The sequence below is a fragment of the Hakea prostrata genome, chromosome 3, assembly GCF_041222555.1.
Source record: "Hakea prostrata isolate BN-2017 chromosome 3, UWA_Hpros_2, whole genome shotgun sequence".
Classification (NCBI taxonomy): domain Eukaryota; kingdom Viridiplantae; phylum Streptophyta; class Magnoliopsida; order Proteales; family Proteaceae; genus Hakea; species Hakea prostrata.
Genome location: NC_142602.1, coordinates 7,542,815 through 7,560,906, shown reverse-complemented (window position 1 = coordinate 7,560,906; position 18,092 = coordinate 7,542,815). Strand labels below are relative to the sequence as shown.

General features: G+C 37.8%; 2 protein-coding genes across 2 annotated transcripts; both read right to left on the bottom strand.

Moving 5' to 3' along the window:
- Positions 1-356: 356 nt before the first annotated feature.
- Positions 357-3,512, bottom strand: PRIN2 (Serine/Threonine-kinase). The gene is made up of 3 exons (XM_089148665.1): positions 3,021-3,512; positions 2,720-2,815; positions 357-795 (listed from the first exon to the last, which is right to left on the bottom strand). Exons 1-3 carry the CDS (start codon positions 3,324-3,326, stop codon positions 598-600), a joined length of 600 nt encoding a protein of 199 aa, XP_089004791.1. The 5' UTR covers positions 3,327-3,512; the 3' UTR covers positions 357-597.
- A 328-nt stretch (positions 3,513-3,840) lies between these two features.
- Positions 3,841-17,907, bottom strand: POL{LAMBDA} (DNA polymerase lambda (POLL)). Its single transcript, XM_089148664.1, has 14 exons — positions 17,715-17,907; positions 17,015-17,152; positions 16,162-16,518; positions 15,803-15,896; positions 15,579-15,709; positions 12,859-12,921; positions 11,040-11,219; positions 10,895-10,948; positions 9,399-9,487; positions 7,038-7,128; positions 6,357-6,437; positions 5,749-5,816; positions 4,469-4,553; positions 3,841-4,343 (listed from the first exon to the last, which is right to left on the bottom strand). The coding sequence occupies exons 1-14, from the start codon at positions 17,844-17,846 to the stop codon at positions 4,245-4,247; spliced, it is 1,662 nt and encodes a 553-aa protein (XP_089004790.1). The 5' UTR covers positions 17,847-17,907; the 3' UTR covers positions 3,841-4,244.
- Between the last annotated feature and the right edge of the window lie 185 nt (positions 17,908-18,092).

The window sequence follows — 18,092 nt, the reverse complement described above, 5'->3', positions numbered from 1 at the left end:
GTGTTTAAAAGACATATTACGTGGTTGGAATAATTTGAATCTCATGACTTTTTTTTTTTTGATAAACAAACCAAACGCATTGATCCCAAGCGTGAAAGCTTTGACTCGCATCATCTTGGTAAACAAACCATCTTTCAACATGAATCATTCACAGAGTTAAGAGTAACCAAACAAGTAAATTTTATTGAAGTATGATCCTATAGATGCTAATTCCTTAAATTTGAAATTGGAATTAATACAAGCATCAATGAGATTAAGTTACCAAACTCACCATAACAGACCTAATATGACTTGGGAGAAATGAGAAAAGATATATATGCCTTGGGCCTATAAAATATGATCTCAAATAACGACGATTTGATAGTAGAGATCCATGTTCAGCAAATTCCATCATAATTGTTCAAGAAACAAGAGGGAAAAATGAAAAGCAACAAAAAAGGAAAAGCAACAAGCGCTGCGCTAATTGCACACCTTAGGTATCAAGTCCTGTGGATCTTCCTACTTCGAGAACCGGTGCTAGTTTTAAGTATTGATCCTATGAATTCTCTCTATAAATCAAAACTTGGGAGGCACTCACACCCCTCAGAGGAAGTATTTCTATTGATTGGAATTCTCACCTGTCCACTCATTCCAGTCCTTGTCAACATGTTCTTGTGCCCATACTACTGCTGCGCGTGCAGCTTGTGGTGCTCCAGGAAGCCCCCTTTCTTTCAGACTGTCAGCCATGTCAATGAAAGGGATGACTAACAAGGTTCCAGGGCCTCCATATTCTGTGTGTAAGAAAGTGTTGAATATCTGTTTGAGACAGCAGCACGATAAAAAGCACATTTAGCATTCAAATAATGTGCAACAAATCCATGCAAATGGTAGCCACAGGTGAATTTTCAAAGACCCAAATTTCTTCGAGCCAAAAGATTGGATATCCAAAGCTTGTTCACAGTGCAATGTGCATGAAAGCAAGAAAACAATGTAAATGCAAAACAAATATAATAGTGCTTTAAGTCCTTTTACTAAGCACTTAACATGTACTAAAGACACTGAAATACTTAGCATGGAAAGCTTTATTCTTTTTGTGTTCTTTCTGTTCAACCAATCAATTTGATTGGCATAAAAGCTTTTGAGCACAAATGGTGGTAAGTTCGTTGTAAAACTCATTTCATCCTTCTGTCCTGATTTGAACAACCGAAACCCAACTTGTTCATGGGCTGTTTGCCTGATTTGTCTTGAAATGTTCTCATACACATTTCAAGAATTAGTATAACAGGGGCTGAAGAAGTTTCTTACATGAATTTCCTGAACCCCCATTTTCAAAATCAAGTACCTAACATGAGCATATTCAATTTTACTAAATTGATTCTATAAGCCCAAATGCGAGACCATGACAACAATGGAAAAAGTAAGAACCTGTGGACATTGCCATTTTCAGGAACTCTACAGGGAGTATAACCTCCTAGTGGGTCTTACTAAATTGTTCAAAACCCTATTACCAATCATAAAGCTACTAAGTGAATACTGAACAATGCCAACAAGGAAATATGGAATTCACACCAGGCGAGGAGACCTAAGCATTGTTCCTTATGTTGAGGTGCTTCCAAGCAAACGCAGTAGCTATGCAAGTGTTTAAGTATCCTAGACCTCTAAAAGCAACGGTACATCTGCCTAACGGATTAGGTGTAAGTTTAGCAAATCCTGGATCCTCACCAGTTCCCTTTGCTTTCAATCAAAAGGCAATCTTATTGGGTACTTGTTTCTTAGCATTTAAGAATTCATGGCACCAGAAGGATTCCAATAATGATGGATCTGTGTCTAAACCCAGGAGGCAAAATTGATATTCTTGTCTACTTTATTTTTTGTGTTTAACAAATAGTGTTACAACCAAAGATTGACAACAAATGGAATAATAGAGATTTTTACAATGAGCACAGTAACAAGTATATACCAACAAAAGAAAATATAAAATACAATCAAGATCTCAAGCTGTCTGCAAAGATTTTGATGATAAGTAGATACTGTCCTTTAACACCTTCATTTTCAAATCTATAAGTTCTGTATCAATTGACTTTGTATCATCACATATTTCAACTAATGAGTTTACTATGCATTTCCCACTGGAACTCTGTATACAGGCCCCATTTTCTTTGTGGGTTTTTGTTGTAGATCATAAGATGCTGTGTGAAACATCAGGATGAGGCTCCCCTAAGATCAGGAGAGGTTTACATTACATTCTAGTGTTGCTAAGCAGGTTAAACTGTGTGTTCTCTAGGTTCACAACTATTCCTTTCCCTGCTGCAGTCATTGTGTTCCCACAATAAATCCAAGATGAAAGAGTGAGTGCATTACAACAACGGAAGGGGGTTACTAAACAATCTTATGCAACAGTGTCAGGCAATTACCCAAAAAATGGATCATGAAACCATCATCCAGCTGGTCAATTCATGGGTACAAAGGAAACTATCATTTTGAAACCATCCTCCTACATTGGATAACCAAAGACCTAAATTCGGATGTATGTGAAGGGGATGTTGGCAATTCAATATCAATTCCAAATGTCGATGGTCACCCCTCCAATTTGTTCGGATGAAGTTCACAGTAAGCCTTTCGAGTCTGATACAATCTTCGCTAAGCTACTTGCAGCAGCTCTATGGATATTATTTCAAAAGACAGTAGACACAAAAACTCTAGACATACGATAGTGAACATCAGTCAGGAAGGGAACTACCTCTGTGCATACTTCTACCACTTCCTCTACAGAATCTCCAAAGATGGATTTCCTTGACAGCTTCGTATAGAGATGGGTTCTCAACTTCTCCGTTTCCTGAGGCCAGGAAAAAAATAACAAACAGAGTAAGTGAAACCAAGTAAAGTAGAGCCAAGTCTTCCGAACCGAACAAAAACAGGACCGCAGGAACTCCGTGGGACAGCAAGAAGCAGGCAAAATATCTTCGAGATAATAAAAAACCGAAGAAATAACTGATGAAAGAAGAAGAACAAAGTACAAGTACAACGAAGGGAGCACTCACGGATTCAGCAAATTCGGGAATAGGGTCTGGAAATTTGTACTCTGCTGCCCTGCAAATCTGTTTTCCAGAGGAAAAAGTAAATAGATGTGAAGGTGGTGGTGATGGTCTCGCTGCTGTTGTAATGTTCTTGCACAATAAAGGGATACAGGAAGGATTAAAAAACGCAGTGGTTAAGGACTGACAGACGGGAGAAGCAGCACCACCGAAACCAGCAGAAATAGAAGAAGAAGGTTTGCTGCGAAGAGAGGAAGAAGGAAAGGAGTAGGAAAATTCAACGAGCCTGAGAGGAGCTGTAATCCCTGCCATCCCTCTCTCTCTCTATCTGTATCTGTTGTCTCTCCCTTATAGCCCTTATCCGGTTCGGTTTTTGTAAGTTCAGTTCAGTAGACGCACCCACCCACTAACGCTCTATTGGTCATGTGCATATTAACGCTCAAATGCTCAATTGACGTCGAGGAAGAAAATGGTGTGAAAAAATGAAACCAATCCAAAATTCTGTGAAATTTCAAATGATCTGGATAATTTTTGTTCCTAGTTTATCACATGAACTGTTCATTTTCGTGAACTTGTAGAGTGTGATATCATCATAAAATCCGTCGATTATCCAGAGAGAATCATAAAATCTATCAAACGGTTGGTTTTTTTTTTTTTGGTTCAGGGAGAAAAGACAGCGTCACACCGTATGATGGATGACAAATTGAATTCCACTGAACGTACCTCTCTACTGCACAGTTAGTTCACTTCTAGTAGCCAGGACTAATAGATGCATCGATGCAAAACAATTTCACTTCTAGTACCGCCAACCAAGGAATGTTCCATTTGTATTTTATGAGGAATCAAGTTCAAGAAAATAAAACAATTCAGAGGAAGCATTTTACGGAGGCTTTGGTAAAGGATGCTATCACCATTAAAGCAGTTGCCAATGCATCGGCATTTCACACTTTTGTTAAACTCGAGCTTCACCACGTGGATGGAGTTCTCAAACCATAGTGAGCATACGTGTAGAAATCTTGTTCCAACAACTGGCTTGTATCTGCAAAAACCATATGAGTTCTCTGTTTACAAGGAATGGCTATGCAAGGACATGCCTAATGCACAAAACTCTCAAAACTGCAGGATTTGCGAGGGTTCATCATATACACAAACCTTACCCTCGCTGGCTTTGTAAGGGAGATTGCTCACAGAGGAAATCTATTCACATACATAATATATTACTCAATTCATTTACAAATTCCTTTTATGAGGTTCAAGCCAAGGAAACCCCAGGAAATCAAACACTTCCTTTTCTGTTTTAAATCTCAAAGTTGTCCTAGCTCTTGCACTCTGCAATAAAGGGGACACATTCAGTACACATGAATCACAATAAGAGGGGGGGGGGGGGGAGGAGAGGAGAGGACTAAAGACAGTGCACTAGGGTAGTTCCCAAGGACAAAGAACAGTTTGATTACCCGTTTTCCCCCAGAACCCTGAGTGGCTGGAAAGAGCCCTGTATCATCAAGCTGGTAGCCTTTTGAATCTGCAAGTAACCTTAACCTGCAGTCGGTAAACTATACTTCAGTTCAAAAATTGGCCTTTATCTATCTGCCAAATGATATCTTTCTCACTCAGTCAACTAGAGATGCAAGTTAAGATAAAAAGGGAACCCTTAATAAACATGTGAAAAGTTCTCTCTCAAAACAGGGTCAAATCTTCGCCCAAAAAAGAAAAATGGGGTGGTCAAATCAAAGTCTTTAATAGGGCTCATATTCACACTTCACACCCACAGTTTGTGATTAAGAGCTTTGAGAGTCTATTGGTATTGGTTTGTTTCAGGTAGAACAACGAAACCAGCAAGAAAATAATTGTTCAACCTTGCACGGGAGTGATTAGTGTCGGCAATACTGGTGAAAGCACGATGTGTACCCCAGCAATGGTGTGAACATTGCTCTCAGAGTGCTGTTGAGAGGTGAAGAAACCTTATTAGAGATTTAAACTCTGTAACGAATCTATCCAGCAGCCTACCTCAAGCCCAGTTAGCCTCTAAACCTTCCTATAACATCAGGTTAAATGTAAGAGATCCCTCAGTAAACGATGTTGTATCCATTTGTATACCCTGACTAAAACATTATGTTGTTTCCCACATTTTTATCCAATTCATATAGATTTTTGTACCCTGACAGCTTGAGAGGAGCTATGATACTGTTCTACAAAGTATTATTCCATTCATTACTGAATGTACATGATTTAGCTTCATCAGGTTTGACTTGGCCCACTAGCCAAGATTTTAGAAGATGAGTAACAAAAAATGGAAACCTGGTTTTGCATTTATGGATGATATCCCCTAAGGTGTCAAATAAGTTGTAACTCCCTTTTAGTCTGAGTGTAAAAGCTCTTTATGCCCCTAACTCAAAGAAGGTCTGAGAATAAGACACCTAAAAGAAGGTGCCTGGTCTAAATACACCTACAGAGGAGTCGTTTAGAAAGCCCCTCAATTACATATCAACATATACATAGGCAGATCACTGGTTTCCTCCTAAGATTCTACTCCCACAACACTTGCACCTGAAGTTGTGGAATACACTTCACATGCCTAGCATGAATACTCATGATGCTAATGCCAGTCACACACACACACACACACACACACACACACACACACACATATACATATATATATATATATATATAACAGCAGAGGGCAAAAACCACAAAATGCATCGTTGGTGACTGTAGAACATAATCAACTTACCTCCTATTGAGTACGTCATTTCCTGTCCATGCTATTAAACCAAATGCATATATATCCCTTGGGTATACCTGACATTCAAAATACTCAGACTTGAAATATGATAGTTACAGCAGAACCTCAAAGGGAGAAATATATAAAAACAGAATATGAAGCACGTTTTCATTTCCAGCGATAAAAATAAAAATAAAAAAAATAAATTATATTTGACATCAGTATTACATTAACCTAAGTTTTCCATTACAAGCCAAGGTCCAAAATACCAAGGAGAATCATGAACATATTACAAGGTAAACAAAATCACATACATAAGCACTTCTATGTCTCTCTATTTCATGTGCAATCACAACTTTGCACATGCAAACAGCTATGTGAGTATCACTGAATGCCCACACCCATTTAACCATTTTGACATCTAAACCCTTGAATTTTCATTCAAGCCCTCTAGGGCACTCACCCACCTCACAAACTCATGAGAAAACTCCCTTATATGATGTTGTAGGCCAATTCCTAGAGGGAATGGTACCAAGGCTAGAAAAAGGGAAAATTTTCAGGCAAAATATCACCCAACACCACAGAATGTCAACAAAGGGGAGAATGTATATATATACCTTGAAGTCAATTCGATGTCGTTCTTCTCGACCAGGATACGTACAAAGACCAAAATATGTATCAACTCCTGAATTAGGATCCTGAATGCAAAATCACCTTGTGAATCAATCAAAAACATTAGCAAGATAAATTGAAAACATGAGCATAAAGATTGAATGGAGCAAGGAGAAGGTAAATTAGGAATGTGTGTGGACTATGGACATGTCCTTCTGAACAGAAAAGTAGTCTCAGTGACGGATGCTGAGAAGAAAGTTTTTCTACTGTAAACGATTTGAGTATCCAGCTTTCCTGAACCTCAGTATTGGGAAGCCCCTCAATAAAAATCCTCATGCATGAACCTTCATCAACTGAATGGTTCAAAATTCATGGATGTGAACTCTCAAGATGTTCCAGATGATGAAACTACTTAAAAGGATAATAATGAAACGTCCCATTGCCAGAAAATAGACCCACTCTTATGAATCATTTTAGGGGTTTTGAAGATATTAATTACCAATTAATCAATTATCAGACTACACAGACAACAATTTTCCAACAATCCAACTTCGACAAATTTGAATAAGTTTTTCTATGCCCTATATCAATATTTCCACCATGCACAACAATATTTAGAATATCACTGGCATAAGTTCTACACAGCAAAAAATTTCAGAAATTGATTAAAAATATAAGGTTATTACCTCCTCACTGTGAATGCTAAAGATCAAATCCTCCCTCAGAAAACCAATATCTTTCAGATGCTTCACGTACTTTGGTAAAAATCCTGTGTGACTGAGATACAAAGAATGCAGGCATCAGCTTTATAAAAGCCAACTCAGATGCAGAATTACTGGAAACAATAACATGTAGTTTTCAATGCAGACCAAAGGGGAACCTTATAAACAATGTGGAATTAAGTTGTATGGAAGAATACAGGACAGAAGAATTTAACATGAGATTCTAGGACCAACAAGAGAAACTGTAATAACTTGGACAAATATAAGAGTCACACATCAAGATGTATGTATATTGTCACAAACAGAACATGTCCTTTTTATCATTATCCGCACATGTTGAAGGCTAATGTCTGCCAAAATTTCCATAAAACGTCAAAGCTTTTGAATTGATAGGTGCACCTGCACACATGTTCACACCAGCACAAACTATCCATACCTGACTAACAAGATGGCCCTGAAAGGTGGTTAAACCTATGCCAGCAATTACACATGCTTATAATTTCATCCCCCACTGTCATTTTCTAATATCCAGCCTATATATACAAAGACACTTAAATACCATTACCCTACAGGCAACAACGCACACATGCTACAGATGTGAGGGTGTTGCTGACACAGAGAGCAACAAGAAGTCTGTAGAAACAGAATACTAAAACGCTTCAGAAAATAATGAAAATCATTAAAAAAAAATGAATAATTACCCAATTCAAGGGTTTATGTTGTTCGGCAGGATTGCCTACATCCACAGTGAGATGAGATCTACTTCACCATTGACAGTTGAATGAGATTACTGACCTAATCCTCAAGATACCGACGAGTGAACATTGCTACAAGTCATACCAACATCACATAGGTATACTGTATACTCACACCAAAGTACCAATATAATCCCCAAAAAAGAATCCCCAGGAGCTGCCACCAAACCCCTTGCTGATTCATCGAGGCCCCAAATAACAAACACAAGGTGGCTAACATTCCAGGTCTCGGGCTCTGTTTCTGCTTAACAGCCATTTAGAATCAATCAATGAAACAAGCGATGGAGTGCAAGACATCATACCTCAACAGTGTCAACAAAGCACTAACATCATACCTCAACAGTGTCAACAAAGCACTATTCTCTGCCCTTGGATCTGGATTTCTAAATTTGGACAAACTTCAACCAAGGGTACTTAAGGTCTGAAAGGGACGTCCGAACCTTTCTATGGTTAGCAAAACATTGAGAAGAGATGAATAGAGATGCCAAAGGCAATGGATTCTTTGAGTTGTTTGCCACTTCAAATAGATATACAAGGATCCACAAGGTAGACTAGTCAACAAACACAACAACTATTCTTGATAATTGCCAATAATCTTCCATTATAGATAATAATTTATAATTTTATTGTAATCTTTTTCTATTTTCTAGGCTTTAGGAGCAAATTGGTTAAAACAAAGTTCGGGCTTTTGGGATCAAGCAATCACACACATGATTAGCAGTTTTATTGTGTTATGTGATCTTCTTTCAGGACTTAATGCTTTTTTTTTTTTATTATTTTTTTTTTAAGGCTTTCACCTATATTTTGGAGCATACTTCAAGCTAACAACTGTTAGCAAATCCAGATATCACAAGACAGAATCTATGAACAAGAAGAGAACCAAAAAGAGAAAGAGAGGACATCCTGATGAAGGAAGGAGAAAATAGGCCAGAACAAAGATTCAGAATGAGCTCCACCATGGTCTGTCCCCACCACTTACAAGTGATTGATCCTTAGTAGAAAACCTATTAAGAGTATAAGTCTAATTACAAGAAAGTAAATAACTAAGGAAATCTTTGAAAACTACAACCAGAACCACAGCTGCTCACAGACTAACAATTGCAACTAAACAGAGACACCACTCCTCATGGTAACAACAACAAACCATCCATGGTAGCAGTCTTTAACAATTGCTTTTAATGAGTAACAAGGAATGGAAGACTAAAAAGTAAACGGCTAGGCCCGAACTTTCCTCTTATCAATGCTTGCAAGAACAAGACAATCATTTTCCTAGGTCAAAGACCTACGCTTGGGTCTTTGAAGGACATATATATGGTCTAGGTGCCTTGCATTATGTAATTCAAAGGGCTTGGATACAAACTGGGTCAGGCTGGTCCACATCTATGGCAACTGTTGAATTGAAAAAATAATGGCTGCATCATGATCACATTTTACAGAATCAGAAAGACGTAGTCTTCAAGAAATTTAGATTGGTTTTACATCTGAAACGATAACAATGATCCATTATACAGCATGTAATAAACAACAATAGAGTAGCAACAGGAGATAGGTTTGATTATACAATTATTACCTTTTGCCATCAGGATGTGTAATAACAATGTCTAGATCACCACATGTAGCCTTTCCACGTCTGTATGATCCTCCACATAAGACACTCACCTACAAAAACATACGAAAGTCATTAAGCAGACAGAAGTACATAGTATTCATATGTACATATACAGATATGTCCCCCCCCCCCCGCCACAAAAATAATAATAATAAATAAATAAATCCAGTGCACTAGCCTTCCACTACTGCAGGGTATTGGAGGGGCAAATGTACACAACCAAATTACGCAAATACCTATTAGGGCCAAAAATCAAATAATGTCTCATCGTATTAATTTTGCACACATCATATCTGATGAAGAACAGAAGTATTTGGTTTACAGTAAGCCCACAAAGAGAATGAATGTTTCCAGTTGAGGTTCACGAGGAAAACAATTGTTCAATTAAAACAGCCAACCTTTGAGACTCTCACCATGTCCTGTTAATGTGTCTATGACTCTATGCATATTTCTCTTTCCTTGACAGAAATCTAAATCTCCTCTCAAGTGCTCCAGTGGAAATTCCTTACTGAGTCTTTAGCTTGTCTGGGTTGTCTAAGTTAAACTCAGTTACCTTTTCTCATTTGTGGGTACTTTCAACTACTAAGCCAGAAGGGACTATTCTAGTCTCATTCCAAGTTAAATGGGATTTACTTTGCTAATTAATCCAAAAGAAGCCACTCCTACTCTTATTCCCATCACTCTCTTTTAGGACTTCTTTTCAACAATTAACATTTTCCATTGGCATGATTAGTGTCATCAGGGAAATCATACTTAACAGAGTTAAGGAATTGAAAATCAAAGTGAAGATACTTGCTTTTAATTTTTGGTTTAACCAGAGGAGGGTTTCTAGAGGAAAATGGAAAATAGCAGTTCACAAATCCAGACAAGATTTCCTTGAACCCTTTTTTATTGATGGGGTTCCAAACCCTTATCTTTACCAAAGGTGCTTATGCTTTATGACTGTAGGTCCTGATTCCAAGTTTCCAACCTCAACTTATTCATTCTGTCTGTCTCCAGATTATTGTTGAATTTCTTGGTCTCTTTTACCTTTTTTTTCATTGGGGGGGGGGGGGGGGAATGTTATTTATTTGATACCTTTCTTTTTCTTTTTTTTTTGGTAAACATATCTTTCTAATTCAATATCCCCAATCCTGGAGCTTTCTTAATTTAGACGAGTATCTTAACTCTTATGTGTTTTGTCCAACACTCCCAGAGCGGTTTTCTTGGACTCAGCCTGGTTTATCTAGCATTAGCATCCTTAAATTCTTTTTTATTTCTAAGAAACCAGTTGAAACTTATTCATCAAAGTAGCTTTACTTTTGATGCATTTATATTTATGTCATGTACATTAGGGACAGCAAATAAATATCAGAACTAGCTCAAAAGTTGGTTGTCAAATCATCACCACAGAACTCCCAAAACAGATCCAGAAACTCTTAGGACTGAAACCAAATCCAGTCTATTACAGTGCTCACCCCAGGCAAAACATCTTCTCCAGTTCTCTGTAAAAGAGATTCCATCTCTTGAACCTAGTCCATGGAAATTAGCTAATTGTTAGAAATGCCACATGAATTTCATGAACTTTGACAAAGACCTATTGGGTTCAGCACAGTTACAGACCTCATGACGTGGAATTCTCTTCATGATATCATCAAAATATTTCAACCCTAACTTCTGTGCATTTGTTAAAGAATCATCATTCTTCAGATCATCTAGTGAGCGATGTCCTTTCTCATAGAGTTTCAGAGCAGTAGCTGGACCAACACCCCAAACTTCCCCAAATAAAGAGATTGTCCGCACCTTCATAATATTAAAAAGACAACACAGAAGAATAAATCATGCAGCGAGGTTTAGATTGAGCACAGCATACAATTGCCCCAACAAGATCCTTAAAAAGAAGAAAGAGGGAGGGGAGAGAGAAAAATCTATATTTTAAGGATTTTGAATATCTCAAGTAACATTTCTATAATTCGTGTTTATATGCTCTAGCTGACAGTTTCTTCCCACCAGCCAACCTGATAACCCGTATTTCACCTGCACATGAAACCAATAAATGATATGATGAAGAAAAGCAGCACTAAGATGGTTCATTCATTTGCAACAAAAATCAGTGCCTGCCCTTTAAGGAGTTACATGGTGCACCTTGAAAGATCCGAACTCACCCCTCCCAAGGGCCTGGATAATAATGGTCCTATTTTTAAATGATCAAAAAGGAGAACAGAAAATCACAAAACACTTGGCAGAGGAATGTCAGAGTTAGCAGAAAGATGGTTCTAGATAGACTGAATTGTCTTACAGGAAGCACCTGCAGCCAAGAAAATCCCATATAAAGGGTTGAGTCTTTATTGACTTGGGTTGAGTTGATTATATTGCCTAACCACAACACCCCTCCCTCCCATGTGATGCAATATTAGTGGCTCTATTTGGTCCCTGAAAAACAAATGAAATGTTCAATGTAATTTAAACTACAACTGTTTTGAAATAGTAAGTGGCATCGATCTTTTCATTAACAAAGACAACTCTATGATGTTCTATTCTACAAATTCTGAAGTTGAATTGCTACTAATTTTGCAAATGACTGCTACAAGAAATATCTTGGTAGATTGCGTCGAATTAACAAGCAGTTGATTCACAATCTGTGTTTGACTTCCCACAAGTTACACACTTCAATTTTTGGCAACCTCATCTAATTAATAGGCTTTAAACCATCTTTGGCCAACAGCCTTAGACATGAGGCACAAGCCAAGCCATGTTTTTGCTATAAAAAGGAAAGCTAGTGGGGTGCATGGTTGTCAAGGCGGCAAGGCAACTGGGGGCTCCGCCTAGGTGACTAGGCGACAAAGCGGCACCTAGGTGGCAATAAGGTGACCAAAGCAGTTGGGTCAAAAACTTTCAATACAACGACTTTTAAACTACTTTTCAATACAATTACTTTCTATAATAAGCTAACTAAATATTCAATAGTCACATTCATCCCAAAAAAACAAGCATTCAAGAATCATAATTATGAAAATTTATTCAAAAAAAGAACACAAACATAAGTTAATCTCATCAAATCACGGTTGTCAAAGGGTCCGCCTAGGCATTTACTAATTTATTGATTCTTGATGTTGAGTATGGCTCATACTTCACATTCTGTTGCCGACGGGCACCGGGGTCAATTTGGGCCTTGGAGTTCCTTTGTAAATTGGGCGTCAATTAAGCGGTTCAAAACAAGGCGGTTGAAAAACCGCCTTGCTGCCTAGGCGGACGCTTTGACAACCATGGAGGAGTGGTAACAGCCTATCCAATATGGACAGCATACTCCCTTTAAAGAGCACAAGGAAAATAAGGCAGCAACAATATATATATATATATATATATATATATATATATATATATATATATATATATATATATATATAGAGGAACCACATTTTTGTTAGAAGCTCTGCAACACCTTTTCATCCGTCTCAAAGTGCTCCAATTTCGATAATTTGCCAGTAGTCACAATCTCGTGAATCTGTAAATAAGACACTCACCTTATTAGTTTCGCAACTTCTTCCAATATGCTTTTAAGTAAAAATCTATTATACTATAATTACTTTTACATAGCACACAATTAGACACATGAAAAAATTTAAAAGAATATGAAAGTATCAAAAACACATATTATACATGAAAGAAGTTTCCCTTAAAAGGATAAGTCAAAATATGGCTCCCCAAAGTATCAAGTATTGATACACTATGGCCAATTCATATCAAAATTGCCCATGTTGATATGACAAAGAATTGATACGGAATATATAAAGACCCATAAGTGACTGCTACAGGCCAATAAGGTGGCAAGACGACCCAATACAGATCAATAAGGACTGATACATTAAATATACAGGTGCACAAGAAACACACACTAAATAAATCCCAGTTTTGTTAATGAAATACTCTTACTTTTTTACCAAAACTTAAGTATATTCCATTGACACTAGAAAACAATATAGCAGTGTGTAAAAAAGCTAAGAATTTTCGTTAAACCACATCAAAACCAGGAACTGAAGCTTAAAATGAATCCTGTTGCTTGAATCTTGGTTTTTCGTCCTTGTTTTTGCCAAGTATCACATGTAGTTTGAAAAAACAGACAAGACATCAGTTTAAATCATCTTGAATGAACTGCAGTCTATAATTGGGGGTTTCCACAGCTTGTTCACCCCTCACAGAGTTAGAGGCTTGATTACTATCAAGCAATTTCGTCCACCACAAACATTTGGGGGCAGCTTTGTGTTGCTTGTGGCCTTCAGATTTACTATCCAAATTCGCTATCCAGAACGGGCGTATAGGATAATGCATTATGTACATTAAAAGGAATTGTCACCTGATATTCGGACCCAGGATACAATCAACCCATGGCTGATGGAAGGGCTACCAGATTTCAGATGGTCTGGTCAGAGAGTTTGGGTGAGCAATCAGGTTACAAGGGAAGCTATTAGCACCCTATGACACCTGGATATACCAGTCTTCCCATTGGATTCTAAGTTTTTAATATTCTCCCGCTGGTTAGCTTGTCAGTTTTCTTGTTTGGCAGAGGAAAGGCAATATAAAAGTGTAGGGTTACTCAGACTTTGCACTAGGTAACGGCTGCAAAGGGTCATCTAACTATTTGGATTTCAGGCAGAGCAATGACAGCGTGAGAGCTTTGAGAGCCAAATGTTTGGTTCTAGGATAGAATGACAGAAATATGTAGGACTTTTATAGAAAGATGCAGATGGTCAGGGGTAAATAGTCTTGCAAAAGCCAGACTGTGGACATGGTAACATGGATGTCCATTTCAAGGTGGAAGTCAGCAAGAAAACTGTAATGGGCAAAAAGAGGGGTTGTGGATGCTGAAATGGGCAGAGGAACCTTTAGATAGTTCCTTAGGTGGAGGATGGCTCCTTGCAAATGAAAGGGTCTCTATTTATAGGGCTCCCTCTGATGGTACGGTATGGATTAACAGGATTAATAAAGAAAAATACAGTTGTTAACAGTAAAAATGGGTTTAAGAAAAACAGAGCCAGGTTATCCAGACTGCAGAATGGTAATGGGGGTCTGGATTTCGAGGTGGAACAAAGGAAGAACTCAGGATGGGCAAAAAAGGAATCACAGATGCTGAAATGGGACTCAGTACCTGCCAAGGCGGTTCCTAAGGTGGAGGACTTCTTGAGAAATAGGTACAAAATCAATTTCTTGCCACAACCATGCCATAAAGGTCAATTTTGAAATCTGCATGGCAAATAATTTCAGAGGGGATTTTTAGGGATTTGGGGGAGTTTACGAGAGAGGTGTCAATATCCATCTGTAGCTTGTTGTCATGATTGCAGGGAGGGGTGACAGAACAGTGTCAACAATAATGTATGCTACTTCAGATTTATTTAATAGGTTACTAGAGTAGGAGCAGTATGGTTAACCTGTAATACTAAATTTATGCTACTTAATAGTACGTTTATACTTGCAGATTGTATGGTTTGGACTTTTAGGGGTTACTTTAAGCCAGTATCTCAATAAGAAAATGCATGTTTCTTTTTCAGATCGAGTTTGCTAAATAGTTTCTATTACTTATTAGAACACATAATAACAGAGAAAGCTATGCTGGCTGGATCACCATTTGTTGCTTATTTATAGTTCAGAATTCTTAGAACACTTAACATTACTCATAATAAGCATATTCGTGTGGCAAAGCATATCTGAGAGATGTCTAGCTTTTCTTAGCATCTCTCCAGTATGCCACTGAGATGTTCCCTAGAATCATCTTTCTAATATATTATCATTTATGTACATCCAAGATATATTTAGTATACAGTGCATCTGTGTGCGCGGAAACTACTATATCTTTGTTCACAAGTTTTTGAAAATTTATCAAGCATAATCCAAATCTTACACAAATTGAACTAGGGCAAACAATTCTCTTGTTCGAACATAAATTTAAATATGTTGTCTGCACTTATAATTAAAAAGACGCACGATACAGTACTTCTTAATGGCAAAGAGAAGGTCAGGAGTTGCGATAAAATACTCTTAACATCAACATCACATATACAGAGTAATCATACTTTCTATCACAAATAATTTCAGAACTCAGTATTTTCCAGCACAACCAGATAACAATGCGAAACACTGATTCTACACCAGCTAACAAGCACTTACATGGTCCTGCATTGACTTCCCAATTGAGGGCAGGTGTGTGACCTGCTCAACACTTTCGATCTTGAAAGGTAGTTTCTCAATCACTGGAATAGCTTTGTAATAACTAAATGACCTCCTGTCATCACCTAAGGCTATAACAAGGAAGGGGGAAAAAAACAGAAACAACCCAATAAATAACAGCCTATAAAAATAACAAGGATAGGAAGTAAATCATCCAAATATACCTCGATATATGTTGACAAGTTTTCCAAATATCTCTGTTATATTCCTATTTAAATCAGGTGGATTATAGGCCAGGGATAACTCTGAAGAACTTATCTGATCATCAAACAAGTAGAAGTAATATTTCAGCAAGTTTGTATGTCAAAAGAGATCTTTACCCCCTTTTCCCTTAAAGAGCCTGAAAGACATCCTTATTCCTGTAGTGCTACTAATAATACTAACATACAAAATTGTTTTTTTGTTGAAAATGAAGGACATACTTTCGCAGCATATAAAGAAAGAAGATGCATATATTGCAACACATGTCCAAATGCTTCAAGTATTAACTTAAACAGTTATCCAAGTTAATTAACATACTTACATCCTTATTAGAAGTATTAGAACTACATTGACTATGATTTTCTGGATTTGATGTATACTGAGAAGAGTCATCGGAACCTCCACTACTCATTGGTGCCTCATCTCCAGAACCTTTTCGATTATCTTCCCCACTCAGTAGATTTGCATCATTAGAACCCCCACGAGAGAATTTACTTTTTTTGCGAGGGGAAGATTTGCTACCATTCAATATGTTGTCATGCACTGGTTCAGATGAGATTGCCTCTAAAGATTTTTCCTCCTTTCCCTGTTCAGACTCCAGTTTTAGACTGTAGGAATCCTCAGGCACCCTTTCTCCTAGTCTCAAGCTTTCCTCCAGCCACTGGAAAAGGAGTAAGCTCTGAAACATGCCAGAGTAATTAAACATCAACAATTTGACTGATATCCTCGAAGGACTATGATCCTCAATGTGCATATTGGTATGTCGCATAAAAGGCTTACAGATTTCTCCATTCTCCTCCAAATAAATTATTAGATGAGTCTAAGCAAGCAAAAAGATAAAAGGAGACTACAGAAGTTACACACCAGAAGTAGCGGAGGGGTAGAATCTATAATCATACAACTTAAATTATGGAACTCGATAGACAACAGGAAAAATTGGAAGGGGTTTCATGATTAAGCACAATTGCATTGAAGGAGAAAGGACTTTACAGGCATAAATTATTAGAAAGAAATCATCAGTGATAATGTGTAACACAATAGAAAAAAGTAAGCAGCAGAATGGGTAACCCATAAAAACCTGGTTGATTTACAACGTCAATATTATCAATTAGAATCTACCATGAACAGCATTTAATGGCGCTTGAGCAAATTGGAGAAGAAAAACAACAACTCACCACTTCAAAACGAGACAACCTACACCTATCCACTTGATTTAGAAGGGCTTTGGAATTCATAGCAAAAATATGAGTAACCCTATTGGTAAGACGGTCCTCAATGGTAGCTCCCATCTGCACAAGCTTCTGTTTCCATATCTGAGGGATAAATAGAAGTGGAAAATGCAAAAGATAACAATAAATAACCAATAACACAATAATACACGAGGAAATGTTCTTGGGCTGAACGAAAACGCTCAACAATAGTAATTTATATTTTGGAATACTATGGAAAATTCCTACTTACAACGTGGTGATTTTTTTTTTCCTTCAACGTGCACAACCAAAGTAGCAATAACAATGCTTTTCCTAGTAAAGGTCCAAAGGGACTCCGAGAATCAATGCTAGAAGAGTGAACCATCAAGGGTTTGAAATTTTAAGAAGAATGACTTCAAGGGTTTGAAATTTCATGGTAGATTCCACGGTAAAAGACGAAAATATGATGAAGAAATGGAAACAACAAGGGCAAGGGTGGAGGAAGGATCTGATGGATAAGTCGAACTAAGGGTGTCATAAAACTGCCGTATGGATTCTGGGTCTTCGATGTTTAGCATCGGCAACACAAATCATAGGTCAAGTATACAGCGATAACAAAAATGACACGAAGAATAAACTTCGGAAGCCTCGGATGGTGAGAGAAAAGGTTATAGAACTGAACTACCTGCAATCTGCGTGCCTGTACTTCAGCTTCAACTAAGAAAACCACCATTCCATCGAAGATTCCCGGTTGCTCTGGAGAACGAGAGATCTCCTTCTTCCTTCCTTTCAGCCGCCCACTTGCTTTTGGCGCCATTTCGGTCGTTCCGGAATCCGGATTTCTCTTACTCAGCGATTTGAACTGTTAAATTTACCAGCACAAGCAAGGAAAAGGGAGGGAAAAAGAGTAACGGTAGCGGCTTACCTTTTATAGCGTCTCCAAGAAGCTGCTCGTCACGTTGCAAACTTGCACGTGCCACTCCGAAACGAAATCGCTCCAAGCGCATCACAAAGATGCCAGATGCAAATATGCAATGCAACGTTCGAGATTCCAGCCACGCGT